At 38.4% G+C, this 22716-nt stretch overlaps 1 protein-coding gene across 1 annotated transcript in view; it reads left to right on the top strand.

Moving 5' to 3' along the window:
* LOC140910511 (probable ATP-dependent RNA helicase DDX60) overlaps positions 1 to 22716 on the top strand; it is a 68998-nt gene that overhangs the window by 19721 nt on the left and 26561 nt on the right. The window contains exons 10-24 of the mRNA XM_073341569.1: positions 456 to 611; positions 3037 to 3136; positions 4710 to 4825; positions 6590 to 6753; positions 9557 to 9803; positions 12119 to 12285; positions 14086 to 14250; positions 15644 to 15793; positions 16316 to 16435; positions 17661 to 17756; positions 19382 to 19497; positions 20587 to 20729; positions 21023 to 21132; positions 21520 to 21624; positions 21758 to 21886. Coding sequence (XP_073197670.1) covers positions 456 to 611; positions 3037 to 3136; positions 4710 to 4825; positions 6590 to 6753; positions 9557 to 9803; positions 12119 to 12285; positions 14086 to 14250; positions 15644 to 15793; positions 16316 to 16435; positions 17661 to 17756; positions 19382 to 19497; positions 20587 to 20729; positions 21023 to 21132; positions 21520 to 21624; positions 21758 to 21886 — 2084 coding nt within the window. The remainder of the gene's footprint in view (positions 1 to 455; positions 612 to 3036; positions 3137 to 4709; positions 4826 to 6589; positions 6754 to 9556; positions 9804 to 12118; positions 12286 to 14085; positions 14251 to 15643; positions 15794 to 16315; positions 16436 to 17660; positions 17757 to 19381; positions 19498 to 20586; positions 20730 to 21022; positions 21133 to 21519; positions 21625 to 21757; positions 21887 to 22716) is intronic.

Genomic DNA, 22716 nt, shown 5'->3' with positions numbered 1-22716 from the left:
TGCGGTAGAAGATTACTATTGCCTATACCAGCAGTAAACTACTATCCTTACCCCTATTCCCAGCCTCCTACACTGCTTCAGCAAGTGAGTGATAGGTGTAGTCATGATTCAACCCATTCCCCTCTCTTTCTTGTCCACTCCCTGCCTGCCTGGTTCAGGGAAGGAATAAGAGGGCAAGTAGCTCTGCTTACTTCTAAATGCTTAAACATAAGGCTTGGTGTGCAAGGCTTGTGTGAATGTGTATTTCAAGTTGGCATTCCACCCACTGTTATTGTTCTGTAACAGACATAACTGTGTTCTCTTTTGTCACTTTGATGTTGTGTCTTGTTCTGTATTTACAAAGGTCCTCAATTCTGCCACTCTTATACTGAAGTGTGCAAAAAATTCAAGAAAGCTAGTTATAAAATAAATATTTTCTATCAAAATATTAGTTTCCACTTTACATTCCATTTTAGGATTAAACTTGGATATGGGGGAAAAAATTAAGAGAGAGTATGAATATCTGTGGAGTATCATATCAAAACTAGCTGGAAAGGATGATGATGGAAAGTCTTTGCCTCTGAGGAGAACTTCTACATCTTTTCTTAAAAAGAGAGCTTCACCAACTAAAGGTACCATAGTAACAATCTTCAAAGTTACACTATGTTATTATTTTAACTCATGATTTTAAAATTTGTATTTATTAAGGCTCTATTCTGCAGAGAATATGTGATTCCTCCATTAACAGAACAGTCTGCTTAATCTTTTGACATATTTCAAAGAAATCTTACTGCTTAGTGAAAACAACAATCTTTTAAAATATTCCTCCTTTAATAGGAGCTATTGAGTTGACCAAACTCTTGCCTACATTTCATCAGAGGCAACTAGTATGGAGGGTTTCATACATAGCTGGGCAAATACTTAAAAAAATTGATTGGGATTTTTAAATGAATTTGTTCTGACTATTCAGACCCTTTTTGAATTCACCTCTCACAAATGTTCTCACAAATTGGTTAACTGGCAGTCATGTTAACAGTCATGTCTGTGAAAATGATGATTTCAAAGAAACTGAATTTTGAATTAGGAAAGAAATAGTCACATAAGAAACATTATTTTAAGAACTAGGCCCATTCAGTTAGGGGGACAAAAAGCATCGTATGACCCACATATCCAAACAAAACCAGCTAACAAATCTAATCATTCTCGATATTCACAATGACCTGCCCCTAATTAATGAACTTGCAAAGTGTTATTCAGTCCTACGCAATCAAGAAAATTGCAGGATGACTGCAAACCGCTCATGAACAGAAGTAGTAAAATGTGTCAAATTATCTGCCACTAGTTATTTACCTATCTCTAGTTTCATCAGTTAGGAAACAGAAGCTGGAGAGATAGTTCTGGGTATTCTGCAATTAGCAGATACACTAAGGATCACTGTAGCTAAGCCTTGTCTTCACTGCTTAAAAAAAAGTGTGTTTCTTACCCCAGGGTAACTAATGCATGTGAGCCATGCCAAGGTAAAAACACAGTGAAGATAAGGTTCTTTAGCTTTACTGTGTGGTAAACTAGGTGAGAGAAGAGGGAGGTGAGTGCTGACCTGACCTGATCTCTTGAGATTCTTCCCAGCCCATTTCTATGATTTTATTATTATAGTTTACCTTGCTATAAAACTAATGTGCTTTATCTTCACTGTTTTTTTCTTGGGATAGCTCGCTCACATTCAGGCCTGCTGACAGTAATTCTGGCCCCCAGGCAGAACAGTGAATGGGCCCCCTGGAAAGGGATGGCTGAAGTTTTCGCACGGTGCTGCGCCTGCACTGGCTGGTGCCCAGACAACTGTTGCCGGTTGCACTGATGGGTGCGTTCTTCTGGCATGTCCAGGGCTTCCACATGCCCACTTGTCTGCCTTCGCTGGCACCAACCTGGACCCGTAGGAGCCCTGAGGCCTACCCGGGCTATTTAAAAGGGCCTGGGGGCTCCCAGCTGTCACCGCCCCTACTGGTGTGATGGCTGTATTCCTTTTGTTTACAAGGGAGGTCTGTGTGACATTGTCTGCCATGCTCTACCCAGAATAATAGTGAAAGGATATAGTCCTGTTCATAGTATTTATTATTTTAAGTAACAGTAATAAGGAGAGTACAGAAAAGAATGGTCAGAGAGGAATGCACACATTCTCATTCACTTTTTCACCTTTGGAAATTGTAACACCACCACAATTAGATGCAACTGCAAGTCAGGATAAGAATCTTGGCAAATATTAAAAGACCTAGCAAGAAAGGAAAATAAATATGAATTGAAAGAAACAACTGTGAGAAATTAATTTGGAAAACAACAGGTAATTAATTCAAACTACAGTTAAATTATTTACATTACATGTGTCGCAGCAAATAAGACACAAGCAACATAAATAAATTAGTACAAGTGGGGAGAGGACAGCCTACTTTAATGCTATATTAGGTTAAATTACAAGAACTGTTCTACTGGTTAAGTTTCAGTTTTTCTTTTGCCTTTCCTAGTATAAAGTTCCTTATAATTTTACTGATCGTTTATAAGTGACACATTCTGCTGTTTCTCTCTGTGCTCAGTCAAGTAAGATTGTAAATGACAGAGGCCAAAATTTTCAAACCTGAATGGCTAAAATTAGGCTCCTACATAAAAGTAGCCCAAAATGCTAAGCAGAACAAAGTGACTTGATTTTCAAAGGTGATGAGCATCTACAACTCCCATTTCAAACCAGGCCACTTTTATTTGGGAGCCTAAGTATGGATTTAAAAGCCTAATTTTCGATTCTTAGGTTTGAAAATTTTGGCTAGAAGGAATTAGTTCTGTGCATTACAGAACCTTCTGTTAGCCGGTTTCACAGAGCAATAATATTAATCAAAACTCTGCCTGGATATTTTATTCACTAAATCTGAGCTATCAGTATAGGCTTGAATGAAGGGCTTTGTGACTTTGCTTTACTGAAATTGCATTTGGACAGTATTTTAAGATGTTGATGCAAATATGTTACTGTAGCAAACTTTTGAAGAACTGTCTTTTTTTTTTCAAATTGAAAAGAATCCAAGAATATTCCTAATCTAGGTCTGATACCCATGACATCTATGGTTGTGGATGAATTTGCTGGAGATATTTTAAGTAGCCTACCATTTTTAAAGAGGTATGTGTCTGTTTTACTTTTTTTTATTTTACTGAATATATATAAGATTAAATCATTAGGTATTGTGGTTTTGTCATGTTCTAGGAATTTTCATTGTGATGATGACTATTTTTGTTTTCATAATTTGGTATCAAACAACCCAGGCAACATTTTGAAAATATTAATTAAAATGTAGGAAGTTAAGAAGTAAAAACATTGTGCATTAAAATGTAACAGCAAACAAACAAAGACATATTGGAAAAACAGAGTAGCCTGTCGTGGCATTTCTATATATTACAAGACGTTCTTGAGTGCTGTTCTCTCATAAACATGTACATGTGGGTTTCATGTATGTGTCTCTCTACCTCTCTCACACCCCCACACTCCCTACCACCCACCAATTTATAATACACATCCAAAATCTCTGAAATGAAGACCATGATTAACAATTCTGCTCTTGAGGCATAATGGAACTTTCTACGATAAGGGTACAGCTTGTCTGTGCAGAAGATGGAGCTTTCGCAGGGACTTAGCTGAAACTATGGAATGAATTTCCACAGGAACTAAGGACCATCAGAAACCTCACCACCTTCCACTCCAAGTACAAGACACATTTCTTTGAACTGCCTTCTCTGCTATAAACACATAGCAGTGTGTACCTTGCTCCCCCCTCCAAACTCTCCAAACCACAAACAATGTCCCTCCAAACCTTTCCAAAACAAATCACTACATTGCACACACAAATTTCCCTCGGTGGAGACCATATGAGAGAGAGAACAAATCACAAGTGACAAATGTTAGTCACATCACTTAACACACTACTGGAAGGTGCCCAGATACTATAGTGATATGTGCAATATAACAACTGATATAGAATAGAACCACATTATTAAAATGTTACACACAATAGGACCACAAGCCTCCATTCTCTGACCACCCAAGATACCCACTGAATTCAGCCTGGGTTCAGAGTGCCAAATCAGGTTGCCAGTGTGAACCACATTGGGAGCTTTGGCTTGTTGATTAGACTTGCTCCCAAGAAGGTACTGTAGACCATGTCAGCTGCCAAAATCATGTCTATACTTGGACTCCCATTGCTACAAACATCAGTTCTTTTAAACCAGAGTTAGCAACAAGGGGAACATTTTCTAAATATAGACAGACCCTGAGACCACCTGGGATGGGAAAGAGCCAGTTAGGTGGTGTGTAACGATTTACTATGGCACTGGGGTGAATTTCACTCATAAGAGGTATATGACATCACCCCAAATGTTTTCTAAGGTAAGTATTCAGGTGTTGATTAAAGTGAGCAGATGGTTATGTATCTTTGCTTAATTGAAACTACAGAATTAAATCCTGGCCCCACTGAAGTCATTGGGAGTTTTTCCTTAACTTCACCAGGGCTGGATTTTTACCTACAGACTCTAAATATTTTATACGTTTACAATTGCATTTTCATAATTTTATATTATTCCATGTAGGTTCTATCAGACCAGCAAACTACTGATGTGACATATATTTTAAAACCTTTATTTCTGAAAATAATTATATTATAAATAGTATTCATTATCAGTGATGTGTCTTTTGTTGTTAGTGATGACTCTGCTGTTACTTCACTTATTAAACAAAAAGAATTTGATGAAATTCGACACTGGCATTCAGGAAAGCTTCTCAGTGATGATTATGACAGAACAAAGTCCAGTTCTCAAAGTAAGACTCTATTCTGTTAAACCCTATTCAGATAAAGCTAAAGTATTATCAGTGTGGGTAGTTTTATAGTTTCAGAAAATGATTTAAAAGTTGCACTAATTTAATGAAACAATGTGTATTGGGGTAGAGATAGTCTTTTCAGTGTGTGTAGTACCTAGCCCAATAGGGTTCCAGTCCTTGATTGGGGGACACAGGTGCTATTGTAATACAAATAGCGATAATTAATATAAAAAAGCAACTTGGGTCTGGAATAATGTTTTCTCCATTTAGAAATAATGGGAATTGCTGAGATTATTTTAGTAGGACTACTCACATGCCTAAAGTTAAACATGTCTGTAATTGTTTGCAGGATCAATGCCATAGTTAATGAACACTCGCAAAAGTGAAAAGTAGCCATTTCACAAAACTGTACATATTAGAAATAAAGCAACAGTTAAACAGTTTTCCTTTTCATATACTAAGCAATCAATATTTGATGGACAAGATTTATTATTTTTTTCATGAAAGGTCATCATTGTGTAGGGCAGGCTTTGATTCACTGTTCTGTAGTACAATTCCATAGCATGTTAATAATATCACTTTTTCTTCCTTTTTTTGTTTCTGTTATGCTGAATAATTATTCTGAGTTTATCAAAAATTAAGGCTAAATTATTCCTGCCCCTGCATGGGTGTGCTAGAGAGGAGGTCTCACTGGAATATTGTGTCCAGTTCTGGGCACCACATTTCAGGAAAGATGTGGACAAATTGAAGGAAGTCCAGAGAAGAGCAACAAAAATGATTAAAGGTCTAGAAAACATGACCTGTGAGGATAGATTGAATAAATTGGATTTGTTTAGTCTGGAGAAGAGAAGACTGAGAGGGGACATGATAACAGTTTTCAAGGGAGAAAAATTGTTCTTCTTAACCTCTAAGGATAGGACAAGAAAAAATGGGCTTAAATTGCAGCAAGGGAGGTTTAGGTTGGACATTAGGAAAAACTTGCCAATTGTCAGGGTAGTTAAGCACTGGAATAAATTGCCCAGGGAGGTTGTGGAATCTCCATCAGTGGAGATTTTTAAGAGTAGGTTGGACAAGCACCTGTGAGGGATGGTTTAGATAATACTTAGTCCTGCCATGAGTGCAGGGGACTGAACAAGAAAACCTCTTGAGGTCCCCTCCAGTCCTGTGATTCTATGATCTCCACTCAACATCAGACTTGTAGCTCTGTGGGGGAGAGAGCAATGAGTGCTGCTGCTTCACACCCAAGCTCCCCTGAGCCTGTGAATGGCCTGTTTCCTTCCTGAATTCTCCTGAAGCAAACTTCAGAGGAGGGAGTCTGTCCACTCACAGCCTTCTGAGGACTCCTTGTAATCACCCAACCCACAGGTTGGCAAAGTGTGACTTAAGAATGATGAGATTCTAGGCCTGTATTGGCAAACATGACATTACAACAGAGCCTTGGTACTTCTTACATGGCCCATACCTTTATTGTGGCCCTGCTGCTGCTCTGAAATACTGAATAATTTAAAAACAAATCTCCATTGAAACCATCTATTTCTAAACAGCATCTTCAGTTCTTTCTCTCTGGCAGTTCCAAAGAGCTGCTACTGTGGTTTGCAGAGAATTGCACCAAATGGCATGACATTACAAAGCACTTTTGCAGTGGAAAACAAAGCCTTCATGCCTCACAGTACAAAAACTGAAAGGAAGGGCAGTATATAGGCAAGGAGGTAAGGGATATAAAAAGCATGTATGTGTGTGTAACATCATTTGTGTATTTTGAAGCAATGGGCAAAGATCCATGGGCCCTTCGAAGCAATCAAAAGTTGCAGTCTTTTCTACGCTTTTATGGATCATCACTGGAAGGCAACATTTCAAAAACAATTGTAACCCAACTGGATACTCCAAAGAAGGCTTATTCTGACATGAAGAACAGCAAAAAAATTAATGTAAGATCTGTGAAGTATCTCTATAAGATCAGAATGATTGTTTTATGCATGTATTGCACAGTAGTGATTTTTTAATTTTGCTTTAAGCCATCTAGTACAGGAATTTCTACCATTCTTTTTCTGCTATTGTAAGGGTTCTGATTTGGGATATCCATCTTTTCAGTAATTAGGGCATCTAGATTTTCTCTCATTTCTTACTGAAGGAGTTCCCTCCTGCCTCATTTCTCCATTCACCCTTCCATTTTATTAATGGCACAATCTGGGTCCCACTGCAATCAGCGTGAGCTTTGTTTTTGATTTCCCAATCCTGCACTGAGCTCTGTCTAGGTAGATCCCCTCTCCTTGTGTGAAGATCACTGCAGAATAAGGGACTAAGTCAATAATTGGTAAGGGAAGACAAATTTTTGTCTTATTGAAGAGATTATTTTACACTGTCAGATTGCTGCTCTCTGCAAAGGCTATGTAGGTTTATAACTGTAAGTAGACAGATCCATTGATCACCTCAGAATCAAATCAGATTAACATTTATCTCACAGGAAGTGCTTGCAATAGGGAAAATTAGTATTTTTTGTACAAGAAATCACACAACCAGGACAAGAAGTGATGGCTATATTGATATCAAAAATTTGAATGTAGTAGATAGCGGACACTGGAGAGGAGGTGGCTTGAACAGCTAAAGGATATGAGTGGGTTACTGGAATTGTATTAGTATGTTGTAGATTTTATTCTGTTACAATATTGTTCATTCTAAACATTGTAAAGCTCCTAGAGCTCTGGATAGGGTTGCCAGCTGTCCGGTTTTCGAACGGAACGCCCGGTTGAAAGGGGACCCTGGAGGCTCCGTTCAGCACTGCTCACTGGGCCGTTAAAAGTCTGGTTGGCCACCCACAGAAGGGCAGGCAGGGTGCCTGCCTGGCTCCCAGGAAGAGGCTGGCATCTCCCCCTGGCTCCTAGGCATAGGGATGTCCACATTGCCCCTGGGATTGCCCCTGCCCCGCATGTCCCCAGCTCCATAGCTTCCATTGGCCAGGAACTGTGGCCAGTGGGAGCTACAGGGAGTGGCGCCTGCAGGCAGGGGCAGAGCACAGAGCCCCTGGCCCCTCCACTTAGGAGCAGGACATGTTGGCCGCTTCCAAGAGCCACCCGAGGTAAGTGCTGCTTGGTTGGAGCCCACGCCCCTCATCCCCTCTAACACCCGTACCCCTGCCCCTGTACCCCAAACCCCACAACTCCAGCCCCACTCCAGAGCCTTCAACCCCACCTGGAGCCCTCACCCCCTCTTGCAACCTCTGCCTAGCCTGGTGAAAATGAACGAGTGAGTGAGGGTGGGGGGATGGAGTGAGCAGGGGTGGGGTCTCGGAGAAGGGGCAGGGCCTTGGGGCAGAGACAGAGCAAGGGTGTTGTAAATAGAAAGTTGGCAACCCTCACTCTGGATAGATGTTGGCAAAAATGTGAATTAATAAGATACTATTGTTTTAAAAAATATTTAGTAGCAGAGTTGGAAAGAGTGGCAGGCACAGGGCTGGGGAGGGTGTCTAGCGCGAGGTGTTGGAGTGCTCTTCTGTACACGTTTATTTAGTGGTCAGGAGGCCTGTGGGGCATACCTGCCTACAATGAAGAACTTGTGCAGCCTACAGACAGAATTCAACACATTGAGCACTGAACCAAGACTGGTCTTTTCTTTACAGACAATCACATATTTATTAAGATGTAGCTGCACTGACTTCAATGGAACTAGGCCCATTTATACCAACTGAGAATCTGGCCCCCAATCTTTAAATAATAACTTCAGGTGAAATTCTGACTCCACAAAGCCAATAGAGAAACTCCCACTGCCTTCACTGGGGCCAGGATTACCCACAGGGCCTAGTTTTGTAATCTCTGCAGTAACAAAAAGTGCACTAAGACCAAGATTGTGATGAGTGCAGGTAAATTTATATCTAAAAGTGAATGACATAGTTTGTAATCAAATACAGTTCAGAGACAGCAAAGTAAAAATGTTGACTACTCTTTGCCCTGCCTTGCTACTTTGGAGCATGAATCTGCAATCTTTGCATTGAGTAGTGCTTTACACACAAGAGTAATCCTGTGGTATACAGCTGGAAGATGGCAATTGTGGTGCGATTTTATTGCCTTGCACCTTGCATAGTTTTCTACACCTGTGAAAAATGGGTGTAATATATTACTATTCTGATCTGTTAGCATTACATTCTCTTTCCTTCAATGGAAACACTCTTAGATTGCAAATTTTTTAAAGCAGGAGTCATCTTTTGTATCTATCTGTCTATCTATGTACACTGGCTAGAAAAACATGGTTCCAAACCCAGGATTAGGGCCTCTAAGTGCTATTTCAATACAAATAAATAAATAACTACATAAATTACAAAACAGCTGAGAATCAAACAGTGTATTTGGTGTTCATGGCAATTGAAATACTAATATTTATCCACGTATATTAACTGTTAAAATAACTTTAAAAATCATAGTTGTGACATAATGTGAAGAAAATACCCATCAGATAAAGTTATTGTCACTATCACAAGACATATTGAGTAACTAGAATAAAAAATCATGGAACTTCCCTTAGTCCACTGACTATTGAATTATTTTGAAGATTTTTTTATAAAAGCCAATTTATAGATGAATAATGAGCAATAAGTATTTTTAAGCAGTGAGTTACTTAGTGATGCTCACACGTCAATCTTTGTTACATTAGATTACTTGTAAGACATTAGCATTTGTTCTTTAAAATTTCACAAAAGTGTAAAATTTTATGTATGTAGTATATTTATTTTATTGGCAGAAGACCAAAGCAGAAATAATTATTGAGGAAAACCAAAAGAGAATGAAAGCTGAAGAGGAAAGAAAAGAACAGAAACAATGGCATGCTCTTTCCATTGAAAAGCTAATACAAGAGAATTTTAACTCTGGAATAAGTAAACTAGAGGATTTTCTCAAGAAGTGTCAAAGTAATTCTGTGAAATGTACTGCAGAAATGGCAGGATTGAATACTTGCTTTGAAGTGTGGATAGAACAATGCAAAGACCAAGGTATGTGAAAGTATGCTTGGGTCTTTTTTGGAGTGGTTGGCAGTCATTATTTAACTGTAACAAGACTGCAGAAGAAAATCCTAATAAACTTTACCTGTTGTAGTACTATTGGGTTTTTATTTTAAGAGCACATGGCTAGCTGGTATAAGTGTTCAGGGGAGGGGAGTGCAAAGGACCCTGCCTGTCACCCACATGCCTCCAGCACAAGAAATATGTGCAACTGGAGTATCCTTCAGGGGATTTGTCTGTCTATGGAGAAGGGAGTATGTACCTGCCATTGGTATCTTAGCTGATCATTTTGGTTTCTTTTGTGTACTGTAATAGTTTTCCATAATCGGGGTATTCCAGATTTTGTTAAATCGGTTTTGTAACACAGGGCAAAGGATCACCAGTTGGCTGCTGCTTCCAGTTGGATAATGACACAAAGGAATTGTATTCGTTTTGAGGTTTTGTGTACCATGTCAGGTCTGTGGAATTCTATGCGAAGTAGAGCAAGGCTGACTTTCACAGTAATCTGTATATAGATTCATAGATACTGAGGTCAGAAGGGACCATTATGATCATCTAGTCTGACCTCCTGCACAATGCAGGCCACAGAATCTCACCCACCCACTCCTGCAATATCCGGAGTCTGTGTTATAAAGTGGAATATTTCATGGCATATGTAGTGGAATATCTTATGCCAGAGTCTGAGAATCAAAGGGAAAATCAGCCACAAAGAAGTCTTTGGTTTTGCCATTAGTTTTTTGTTTTAAGGTAATTCATATGAAAAGAGACATTTTGGCACTCTCTCTCTCTGGCAAAGTTAATTTATACTAAAATAAAGAACCTATCAATCTTAATTATTTTTTGATGAATTACAAACTAATCATATACAACTACAGTGCATGCAAATTACATGGTCCAACTAAGAAATCCTTTAAATTCCTTAGGAAAGAACACAGGTCAAACTGCAAAACAAATATGAACACAACTTCCACATTCACTTCTGAATATGTTTTGCTATATAAAATCATTCTGACAAGTACATTAGGTCCTTACACTAACTTTTATACAAGCATGTATATTGTTTTTCACTGTCATCAATAGAGTTTGATCACACACATCCACACCTTTAACTTTTCATGCCATTGTGAAATTACGTGCAGCCAGAACCCAAACAATGATTTCCATGAGCAGTTTGTGAGAGCTAGCAAAACTGATGTAGTAAGTGACAGAGGAAAAGGAAGAATACCAACATTTTGGGAGGATCATCATGGAAAACACCTGTATTTATGGTAACATCAAACCAATGTATCAGAACCCTGTTCTCCACTCTCCAGCTCCTATTCTTCTATCCCATGGTGTGGATTCTAAACTCCAAATACACTGCAGTATCATATCCCCCTGTCATTTAATGCAAGTACTGGACACCAGAAGAATATATTTTAAAGTAATACAGATGTTCTAAAATGGCAATGAGGTGTAAACAGAAAAGGATTTAAAAAAAAAAAAGTCCAAACCACCACCTACATGCACTGGCCATGAAGGGAGGCAGATGTGTAAAGCATCAGAGCATATTTATTATTTTGTGTATTTTGATTTATACATAACATTTAAATGCACCTATCCAGAGCTCTAGACAAGCCAAGTAATACAAGCCAAGTAATACAAACAAAAATAAATGTAGTTTCCTCCCGCAGTTGATCCCCTGAAAAAAGAAAACACTCTAGCCATAGATCCCAGCTCCCAATGCCCAAATCTCTGCAATCAGTTCACATATAGCTGCATAAAAATGTGGGAAGAGATGGGTCTTGCAACATGTCCTGAAGGTCCATAGAGTTGAACTATTTTGGATGTAACTCTCAACACACAACCTGGGATTAAAATAAATCATAAGCTGTCTGCAACAGTAACCCTTGGTAGGACTGCTTCTTGGCTAGTCATTTTCATCCTGTTGTAACCCAGAAAATCTCTACAATTTATGTTAATGGCTTTTATTGGGAGCTTGCTGCTGCAGGGCTTTCCAAGCTGACATCAAAATCAGAATCGTTGCACATGGTCCCATAGGATACAATTACACTGCAATAAAAGAGCTGCAGCACACCCGTGGCTGGCCTGGGTCAGCTGACTTGGGCTTGCAGGTCTCAGGCTGTGGGGCTAAAAATTGTAGTGTTGATGTTTGGGCTCAAGCTGGAGCCTCAGATCTGAGACCTTCCCTCTTTGCACAGAGCCTGTGCAGCTGTGAGGGTCATTTGGCCCTTGTGTGGAGGGTTTAAGATTATCAGTATAGTGGTTTGAGATTATCAATATAGCTGAATATTTTGTTTTTCAAGGAAAGAAAGTGAAAGATATAAATGCAGCTGTTGAAGTAATGAGAAGAATCCATTCCTTGCTGGAAAAATATAAAGATGTAATGGAGAACACAGATTATCAAAAGATTGTCAGATGTCTTAGATACTTTGGATTTGACAATTTAGCATGTACTTTAGATTCTTCCCAGGTAATGCGTGTTTCACAACTGTACTATTCTACATGCATATAACTTAATCTCTGCTATAGTTCTTGTCATACAATTTTTATTGTTTTTTTTCAAAATATCTACAATTGCATACAAAAAACCTACGTTACAAGAATATTATTTAGATTGCAAAGTCAAGCACTTGAAATGTAAGAGATACCAGATTTGTGATTGCCTAGGCAATTTTATTTCTTCCTCGTTGTATGTACATCTTGTGCAACTAAGTAAGGAAGAGGCCCTGTGGGAAAAAATATGTGATCATGTCGAGGCTGCATGGTGCAATATATGAACAATAGGGCCAAATTAAGATTGCACAGGCAACTGTAAATCTGTCATTTCCTAACTTTCAAGTGCTAATTTGCCACCCACATAATGTTGTTTAAACAAAGTTTGATTTTTTAAATATTATTTCCAAAGTGTATTTTTTTTAAAGAAAAAGGTAAGAACAAATTCAATTACGGGCAACTGGAACAAGCACACCATTGTGCATTGTCAGTTAACACTTTGAACTTTCAGCATTGCAGCATACTTCTGCCACCTAACCTACAGGAATAACAACATTAGCTGGCAGTTGGAGAAGGCAGTTATCTCAGAGGGAGATTGGATCGCTGGGTCCAGGAGTGATCATGGAGGGAGCTCAGCTTGATATCTTTCTCTCTCTCATTCCCTCCTCTATCCAGGAGTGGGAGAAGCTCTTGCCCAAGTTCCTACCTTCAGAGAGGATGGACTGCAAGAGCCAGGGGCTATGACTAGGGGGCTTATAGGTGAGGAGAGCTCAGTTTGGTTTTTCCTTTCCCCCTACATCCCCTACCAGGTGGTATGTAGGAGGGTTACATGCTAGGTCTGGAAGGAGCAGTGCAGCCTGGCTCTCTTCAACTCCATCAGCTGCTCCAGCAGCACTCAGATGCCTTAGTAGCTGCCCCACCTTATAATGTTCATGTGTAGTTATTATTCTGGCAGGCTGACAACATTTTCCTGAGGAACAAAAAATGAGAAAAGGGAAATGGTGATTTTTAACAGATTATATCTCAGTAAAAGATGAATGAAACTTAGTGGGCAAGAAAAGGCACTTTTCCTGCTTGATAGCTCACCCTCTGTATAATAACATCAAAGCCTACCACAAACAATGCAGGTATTAGAGATTCTCAAAGAAACGGACACAAGAATCTTTTATAAAGGGAAGTGTTAGGCCACCCTAAATATAGGACTTGCTGCCGGCTCCCTCTGTAATAAAACTAAAGGCTAGAAAAGGAGGAGTAAGAAGGGAAGGGACATTCTATAACAAACCAGTTAAACTTTTAAAACAAAATTGAGAAACTATTATAATTTAAATTATTTAACCTTGGTTCCGTGTTACAATATCTAGAACATCACTCCTACATCTAGACTGTTATCCCATGTACTGCAGTGTGAGTAATGACCTGATCCTGTGTGGTGCTGGGTGCCTCTAGCATTCAGCACTATTTTTACCACCTCCTGAACTCTTCATTACCATCAGCACCAAATGATGGCCAAAGGAGTTTCCAGGCATCCTAATGCTACTGTTTGAGGTCCTGATCCTGCCATCACCTGCAGATTTCTTAACTTCTTGCTACTCTGAGATCATACTAATTTGATGCTTAATTGGAATGAGAAAACGTAACATATTTTAAATAAATCCTTTTCTTTATTGTAGGAAACGAATAACTAGATATAATATTGCTACTTCACTGAGAAGTGAAAAAAAATTCATTACGATAATATAAACAAACAAGCTGCATCAAAAATTCTAAATGTTTACAGATTCCAGAGGATGACAGAAAAGAGAAGAAGGCAAAGATTTCTAAATATGCTGTTGGCATGGGAGCAGCTCGGTTTCAGCTACAGTACATGGGTCATTGCCTGTTACGAGAAGAGAGAACAGATCGAGATCCCAGGATCCAGCATTTTATTCCAGATACATGGCAGGTAATAGTATATACTGTGAAATTTGACCTACTGTTTTCATAGGTAATCGTTGTTAAAAGAGCCAACATTAAAATATAACAGAAAATTCTACAGCGCCAAATCAAAAAGCTGTTCACAGCCTCTTTGAAAAGCTGATTTTGGGAACTTAATTTTCAGGGACCTCCAATTTCACCTACAGTGGGTGGCAGGGTTGTGGGAGGAGAATAGGTTATATAAATATACAGACTTTCTATAAAATATAAACTTTCATATTGTAATGGTTTTCTTCTTGATTAGCTTTCAAGTAACTTTTTAAAATACAGATTTAGATTTCAGAATAAGCTGTCTGATCTCTAGTCCAGTTTTAGAAAAGGAAAGTTTATTGTAATTGCCTTGTCTGTTTGTAGAATAGTAGAGGAGAAAGTGGAGATGATGAAATTTATCCATAAGTCTGAGTTTATTTTTGATTTGCTGATGAATGAATGTTTTATTGTTTGTTTGTTTGCCAATTTGTGACAGGGTTTTACTTATTATTTATGTACATCGGGGTTTTACATTGAATTTTCCATAAACTGGTGACATAGGGTCTTAAAAAAATTGACCCAGATAAGATCACATCAGCTTCCTTGAAAGTAGTTTTGTGTCTGGATGTTTGATGTTTTTTGGGGTCATAGACTAACAGTCCCTATGCTATGGAAACTAAATAATATTTTTTTGATTGCTGGCTTAAGCAGGATTTTTTTTCCAAGTTGATCCTCATTAATGATGACCTAATTCAAACTTGACTGGACAGAGTTTGAGGGCTACAAAGTCAGCCTTGCATCTGATTTTCCAAAGGCTTTGGAGGGAGGTGCCGTAAGGCAGAGCGAGCAACCTTCATACCCCGTAAGAATCAATAATAAGGCCAAGAAGCCTCTCCTTTTGGGACCTCAGGCAAAGCCCACCTGAGGCAAGACTGACATTCCAGAATCTCACTGTCTGGAGGGGAAGTCACAACAGCAACGAGCATGCTACTCCAACTTTTCACTAGTCTCTCCATGCATGCAAAGAAGGTCCAACTGAGAAGCGCTGAGCCAAAGGACATGACCATATGCTCCTTGCTTGTAGTTCTAAGTCCTGCTCTGTTATTTCTCCACAAGAGTCTTTGGGTATGCAGCAGGTAGAGTTTGTTCAGGAGGAGAAGGCCCCTACTGGGATGAGACAAAGGTCTATTTGGAAGCGTGGCTGTAGGGAAGAAGGCACTGGAGTGAAACATTTTTTTCCATAGCAGGGCGGCATAGAATTATGCAGTGGTAAAAAGAAAATAGGATTGTGTGCTGGTGAATTGAAATGGATTTAATTGTATCATAATATCTTGAACTGTATAAAAAAGATACTGTCTTGACATACAATCCATGCCACTTTTTATCTGCAGCGAGACCTTCTTGACATTGTAGATAATAATGAATCTGCAGTGATTGTAGCCCCTACCTCATCAGGGAAAACATACGCCTCCTACTACTGCATGGAGAAAATCCTGAAAGAAAGTAACGAGGGGGTGGTTGTGTATGTTGCTCCAACAAAGGTAGGCTTAAATGAGTAGAAGGCATAGTTTAATGAGAAGTTATTTACAGCAAAATAAAACATATTTCAATTAAATCCTCAAAACCTCAACTACATTGACTTTGCTGGAGTTAGTGCTTTACACTTGCTGAGGATCTGGCCCAAGTGAGTTAAAACCTTAAGCTTCTATTCAAAGTTGAAATCAGTGAATGCTTTGACTAAGTAAGGACATCAGAATTTAGCTTATTTGATGTTGTCTTGTCTTCTTACACCTGACACTATTTTTTGTATGATGTTTGCAGTTTTACAGCACATGCTGGGTCCGAGTCTATTATAAAACATTAAAAATTATAAATATAATTATAATTACATTATAAAATATACACTGTAATTTGCATTCAGGATTGACTTTAATGTATTTACACTGGTATAAAATTGGAGTAATATAATGGTGAAATAGCCTATTTGTTTATAGTTTTTATTTTCTTTGCTGTCTAAATTTTATTGACATGTTACTGATGTGTTGCTTTTCTTTAATAATCAGGCTCTTGTTAACCAAGTGTGGGCGACTGTTTATAATCGATTTAACAAAACACTGCCTGATGGCATGGTAGTATGTGGTGTTTTCACGAGAGATTACCGCCATGATGCTCTGAACTGTCAGGTATACTCTGTTATTTCAGATTTGTTATTATATGATACACTTCTTTATTCAAACTTTGTTATTTAAATTTCTAGTAGACTGCACCTCAGAAAGTTCATCATGGCACTATTTTTTAAACTATGGACTTCCAAAGACATCAGAATATAACAGAAGAAAACACTAATATTGGAGAAATCTTCACAAACAGACCTTTCCTAATGTTTGAATCTCACTTCATTTTACATGAAGTTCCAATAGAGATGATAGATCTTGTGCGTACAACAGACTGGTTTGTTTACTTGCCAGTTTTCTAGTTCAGTGGGTAATAATATACACTGAAGTTAACGATCCTGAAAACCATCCCCCCCTTTTTTTAACAAGTATGTTCTCAGTTTCATCTCTCTCTCAAGGAGTAAAGCAGATAAGCAGCTTAATTTAGCACTGCTATTTCTGCAGCTGCTCCTACCAACTGGAGCCTCTGATGGTTTCCTCTCTGCAGTTTTTCCCCAAGGCCACATGGCAGGGGGGAAGGGAAGGCAGCACCTGGGCCCTATATTTCCCAAAATGGGTGTGTGTCTCCCCTGCACAGTTTTGGATCTAGGAGGGTGCTGGGGGAAGAGGTGGCACCACCTTGGCCCCATTTTACCTCCTCCATTCACTACAGCCATCCCTGCTTTGGCTGTCTATGGAGCTGCTCCTACTGGCTGCAGTCTCTGGGATCTTGAACTATTTTCTAACTAAATCTACAGTTTGCATTTAAAATATAAATTAATAAGTGTCATCACCAGGTTAGCTTACTTTCTAAATGTAGTAATTCATTCCTGGCACAAAAAAGTAATTGAATTTTGGTTCTTATTAGAGAAGATTAATATAGTGGTCAAGAATGGGGTTTTGTACTGTGGGACTGTGTACTCTGCAGTCTGGAGCTTTTTTGGCCCCAGTTCAGTTACCCCTGCAGCAGGATAAGTATTCTCTTTTTTGGTGAGAAATCTATTAGAAGAAGAACTTAAGAAGAAAGTGAATAGGGTTTATAATGGTTTGGCTAGTTCAGCTAATATTTAGATTATCTGAAATTTTGGGTGCTTATCTGGGACATACCCAGATTCTGAACCTTTGGGGAATCAGCCACCTCTAGCTGTTATTCACTGAAAATAAAAAATGTGTATTTACATTATAAAAACTATGTCTTATAATAATGTCATTTGTCAGCAGGTTTCAAACTAATAGGCTGCAAACATTTTTTCAGGTACTAGTGACGGTGCCTCAATGCTTAGAAATCCTGCTGCTGTCACCTCACCGCCAGCAATGGGCCAAAAGGATCAGATATGTTATATTTGATGAGGTAGATTTCTACTGTCCTTCTTTGCTTCCACTGGAATTATTAAAGGTCGTTTAAATAAAATGTCAGGAGCTAAGTGAGTTTGGCATGTTTATATGCACATATTCTATTTTTTTTTCCAACAAGCTCCACTCCCTCTTCCAACGGCATTTGGTCAGCTGTCTGTTCACCTTTTTCTTTTGGTACTATCACCCTCACTCATTTTTTTCAAGTCTCCTGTTCGTGGCAATTCTCAGCTGGTCTGAAGCACTGAAATTCTAAAGGAAATGTTTCCATGTGAAATGCCATTTGTAATTCAGTTATGAGGGATGTTTGAAGTGCAATATTGAGCTCTCTTCTTTCACATGGACTAGGGTTCTATTCACAGGGGAATCAGGAGCATGCTGTGTCATCCTGTCTGGGGTGGCTCACAACTGTGAGTGGCTACATCAGGAAAGACTGTCAGAAAACAAGGGCAGACACCTCAAACTGGTGGTATGTTCTATAATCAGATTTCACCAAACCAGTAATAAAAGTGAATTCCTGGATCACTGAACCAGTCTTACCATGGAGTCACAGGCAGTCCCCTTAGTCTCTCCAGTATATCTTGCCACCCAGCCAAACTGGGCTTTGTGATAATGGTCACTTAAACCAAAAATCACACTGCGTCAGGTTTCTCCCAGTCCCATGAGACCAGCCATTTACCCCAAATCAATTGGTACTCCAGGTCTGACACCAAAGAGAATTCTGGCAGCTAATTCCATAGCAAACTAACTATAGGTTTATTAGCTAAGAAAAGGAAATGAGAATTTTTGAGAGCTTAAAGCAGAGAAAATATATTAGCAGGTGAGTCACAGTTTGTTAGTGCAAACTGTAGCAGAGATACAGTAATCTGCCAGTTTCCCAAAAGTCTCTCGGGGCCACCCAGAATAACTCTGAGGATCTCCATCTTCTTGTTCAGTTACTCTTCCCTGTTAGAATCCAAACAGTCTAGAGTAAAGGGTCTTTCTTTCTTTGAATCCATATTTATAAGAGCTGACAGTGTCTCTACTCACATGCACTTTTCCTTTGATAATGATGAGTGAGGAATCCACTTTGAGTCTCTGACCACAGGTCATCACCACAATGGACATTTGCTTTGGAATTAGACTTTTCTGTTAAAGCCCTTAAGTCCTTCATTAGCATTTCACAAGATTTCTTTGATGGGTTATTTAATTACAGGGTATACACCATGTAAATGTTTTCCATTATATTATAACAGGAACAGATAAGCAAAAACAATACAAGTAACATTACATTAGTTTTCATGAAGTTTAAACATCTGACTGCACACGTATATGTTACTCACTTTGATCTATACTAATACACAAGCAAATTGGCCTATGGTCCTGATCTGACCTGGTTTGCCAGCATCAGACCCTGTCTCTAAATAGTAAATATTTATCCTGGAGAACTTTATGGAAGTGCAACGTGCTGCTATTTCCCTTGCTGTGTGCTGGAAGAGTCTAATTTACTTTGTTAGGACTTGGAAAAATTGACAGGACAGTGTGGAAAACATTGTAAATCTACTGTATAGTATAGAAAGTAAAAAATTGAGGGTTTTTTTTCTAATGTCCATATCTAAAAGTGAATATTATGTCCAATAACAGGTCCATTGTCTTGGTGGTGAAATTGGAGCAGAAGTTTGGGAGCACCTTCTAGTTATGATTCGATGTCCATTTTTGGCTCTTTCTGCAACTATCAGTAACCCCAAACATCTTACTGAGTAAATATAATGCGTTATTTTCTTGAAAGTGCAAAATGAGTTGTCTTATTTGATTTGAATTGCTTTGCTTTTTTTATCTCTGTATTTTAAAGACACATCTTTAGGGCCTTACCTTGCTATCAAGCAATTCACATGATCTTGGGCTGCATACCCCGCCCCCTCTGCAGTCCCACAGAGTTTTTCATGAGACAATAAGAAGGGAATTCAGCACAGTTCACTGGATATAGTTTCTGGAATAACTTTCCACATTCTGTGAGTTGTGTCATGGGAGGGGATGATTTAGGTGACTTGCATTTATATAAGGGCCAATCCTTGAACCTAATGCATAAACCAAGTAAAGAGGTCCATCTGGGTCAAGGGAGACAATTCACATCACAGACCGTGTAGAAGCTTGAGAGCTACTCTGTAGCTGCTACTATAACCTTAGCTGCTGCAGGGCATTTAGTTAGTGGATCTGTATGTTTGTTGATCTCCAGTTCCTCCTCTTCCCCCACTCATCTGGCCAAGACCCCATCTGCCAGGGCATAGGGAAGCCCTACAAAGCTGGGGTCCTAGCCTATATTAGGTGTTATGACCCTACCTGCAGGCTTCCTGCTGCTTGCTACCCAACAGAGTGAAATTGCATCAGTTCTACTACATTCAAGGCTTTCTTCACATCTGAGGAAGTTAAAAGGGAAGAATTTATTCCATAATGACACAGTGTCTTTTATTCTCTTATTCTTGGTCTTATTTTACTAAAAGGGATATCTTTCATAGTATTTCCTTATAGGTTTCAGAGTAACAGCCATGTTAGTCTGTATTCACAAAAAGAAAAGGAATACTTGTGGCACCTTAGAGACTAACCAATTTATTGGAGCATAAGCTTGCTCACGAAAGCTTATGCTCCAATAAATTGGTTAGTCTCTAAGGTGCCACAAGTATTCCTTTTCTTTTTGAGTATTTCTTGAGTATCAGAGAAGTCTGCAGTTTGCTTTTGCTAGTTTGAAGAGTTTACACTGGTTGATTTATTAGAATATATTAAAAAAAATCATTTGTGCAGGTATGTTACATTGTACTACTTTTCCAGAAAATGCGTTATTTTTTGTTTAGGTGGCTACAGTCAGTAAAGAGGTATTGGCAGCATGTTGAAAGTGTAAGAGAAGAAAGCTCTGGTTCTTCTATAACTACCAAGAAAGGCACTAAAAAACAGAAGAATATCAAGACAGTAAATAAATCATATAAGGTTAAATTGGGTATGTATCAGAATGCAACATTTAAAAAAACAGATTAGTCCTTTATATCTGATTTTTAAAAAGCATATGGTGAAAATCAGCAAATGTGAGTGTCTAATAAAATGAGATTTTTCAAAGGCATTGAGTACCCGCAACTACCACTGACTTCAGTGATAACTGAAGGTGCTTTTCACCTTTGACAATAAGACCATTTGCTTAGATGTGTAAGATTTTACTCAAGTTTGAAAATGATGGCCTTTTGGTTTTAGTTTTAAACTTGCTTTAGATTTAGAAACTTGCTATTCTGTTTACAGTGCTTTATGGAGAGAGATACAATGATCTGGAAAAATATGTGTGTTCCCTAGAGGACAATGACTTCAAAATTCATCACTATCACCCATGTGCTGCCCTAACTGTAGACCATGTAAGTTTAATGGTATAGTAAACAAAACCATTTTTTAAATTAACCATAAAATTATTAAGAAAACATACCTTCATGACATCTTGCAAGGACCCCAGTTTCCCTGCCCAGGTTAAAAAAAAGGCAGGGGTGATACAGAAACAGGGATTGAGCCCCTATAGAAGGAATCATGTTGTGTCATTTTTGCAGCATTCATGTTCAAAGACAAATTCTGTCTTGTCTTTCTATCTCTCAACAATGGCTGCTGCAACACAAGAACCTAAGGAAAGGCAATGTAGAACAAGATGGAAAACAGTTGTCCACTGAAGAGAAGATGAAGGGGGATCCCCTGCCTACACACACACATACAAACCATAATTCCTCTCTGCTTTCCTTTTTCTGCTATTACAGATAGATAAATATGGCTTCCCTTCAGACCTGGCTTTTTCTCCACGAGAAAGTATTTTACTGTATGACTCCATGGTACAAGTCTGGGAAAACTGGCCAAGAGCTGACGTAAGCACTCATCACTTATATATTTTCACAACTACTCTGAGCAGTTGTTTTTAGGAGGCCATTGCATGTTTGCCAGATGACACTGTCCATACATATTTTGTAAAACATAGTTTTTCTGTTACCTGTTTTTAAGGAGTTAGATCCTGAGAAGTTTACACATTTTAAAAATAAAATAGTAATCACAAAAGCAGATGCAAGAAAATATGAAGAAGAATTGAAGGAAGAGCTAAAAAATTGGATTGTATATGACAACCGAATGAAGGTAACTACAATGATCAAGTTATGAGACATTCTTCTCAGGTATGACTAGAAAGCTAGATTTAATACAAAGCAATTATAGTTCCGTCAGTTAGAGAGTTAATGCATATCATTTTTAAAAGCAGTTTTTAATGTTCAAGTGTTTTAAAAATTATGAATATTTTTGGAACTTTTTAGGTTTGTCACCTCCAAATACCATATTACTTAGGTTTTTCTGAACTTGATCACTTGATCTTAATCTGAGTGTCTGACAAGTTATGTACTAGACTTTGCAGCTATATTGATGACTGATGATCTTGATGGTCTTCTAGGCTTTAGAAAAATCTCAGGGTTTACATTAACACTAAACATGGTATCAAGAGACTTATTGGCAAAAACTCAGGAAAATATATAACATAGTAGAATAGAACACCACAGTCTCTGTGTACTACTTGGTAGATTTGAAAGTTAGTTATAACTTTGTCCATTTTAATGAGCATTGCTGTAATTACTTTGTTGACAAGATCTGTACAATAAAAGGTTAGTACAAATTATACTTGTATCAGTGGTTTCTAAGGTGCTTTTGATTATTAATTTGGATAATTGCTTATCATCTTCCTCCTGCCTTCTGGTTCTCTTTTAAAAATATTTAAATGTTTCAAAACCTGTTCTTTTAACAAACAGAAATTTAGTGCTAGGCAGTCTGTTATCCCACCTACAACATCTTGAGGATGCGGTGTAATTCTGTTACTTACCAAAGTCAAGGTTGTGATCAGACTAGAACTGATAATCATTTTATATAAGAGAAACCTGTGGCCTTATTAAAAAAGTACTCCAGAATGAACCTTGCATACT

Source organism: Lepidochelys kempii, chromosome 4 (genome assembly GCF_965140265.1).
Source record: "Lepidochelys kempii isolate rLepKem1 chromosome 4, rLepKem1.hap2, whole genome shotgun sequence".
Classification (NCBI taxonomy): domain Eukaryota; kingdom Metazoa; phylum Chordata; order Testudines; family Cheloniidae; genus Lepidochelys; species Lepidochelys kempii.
The sequence above is the reverse complement of the archived record's forward strand: the minus strand, read 5'-3'. Positions and strand labels throughout refer to the sequence as shown.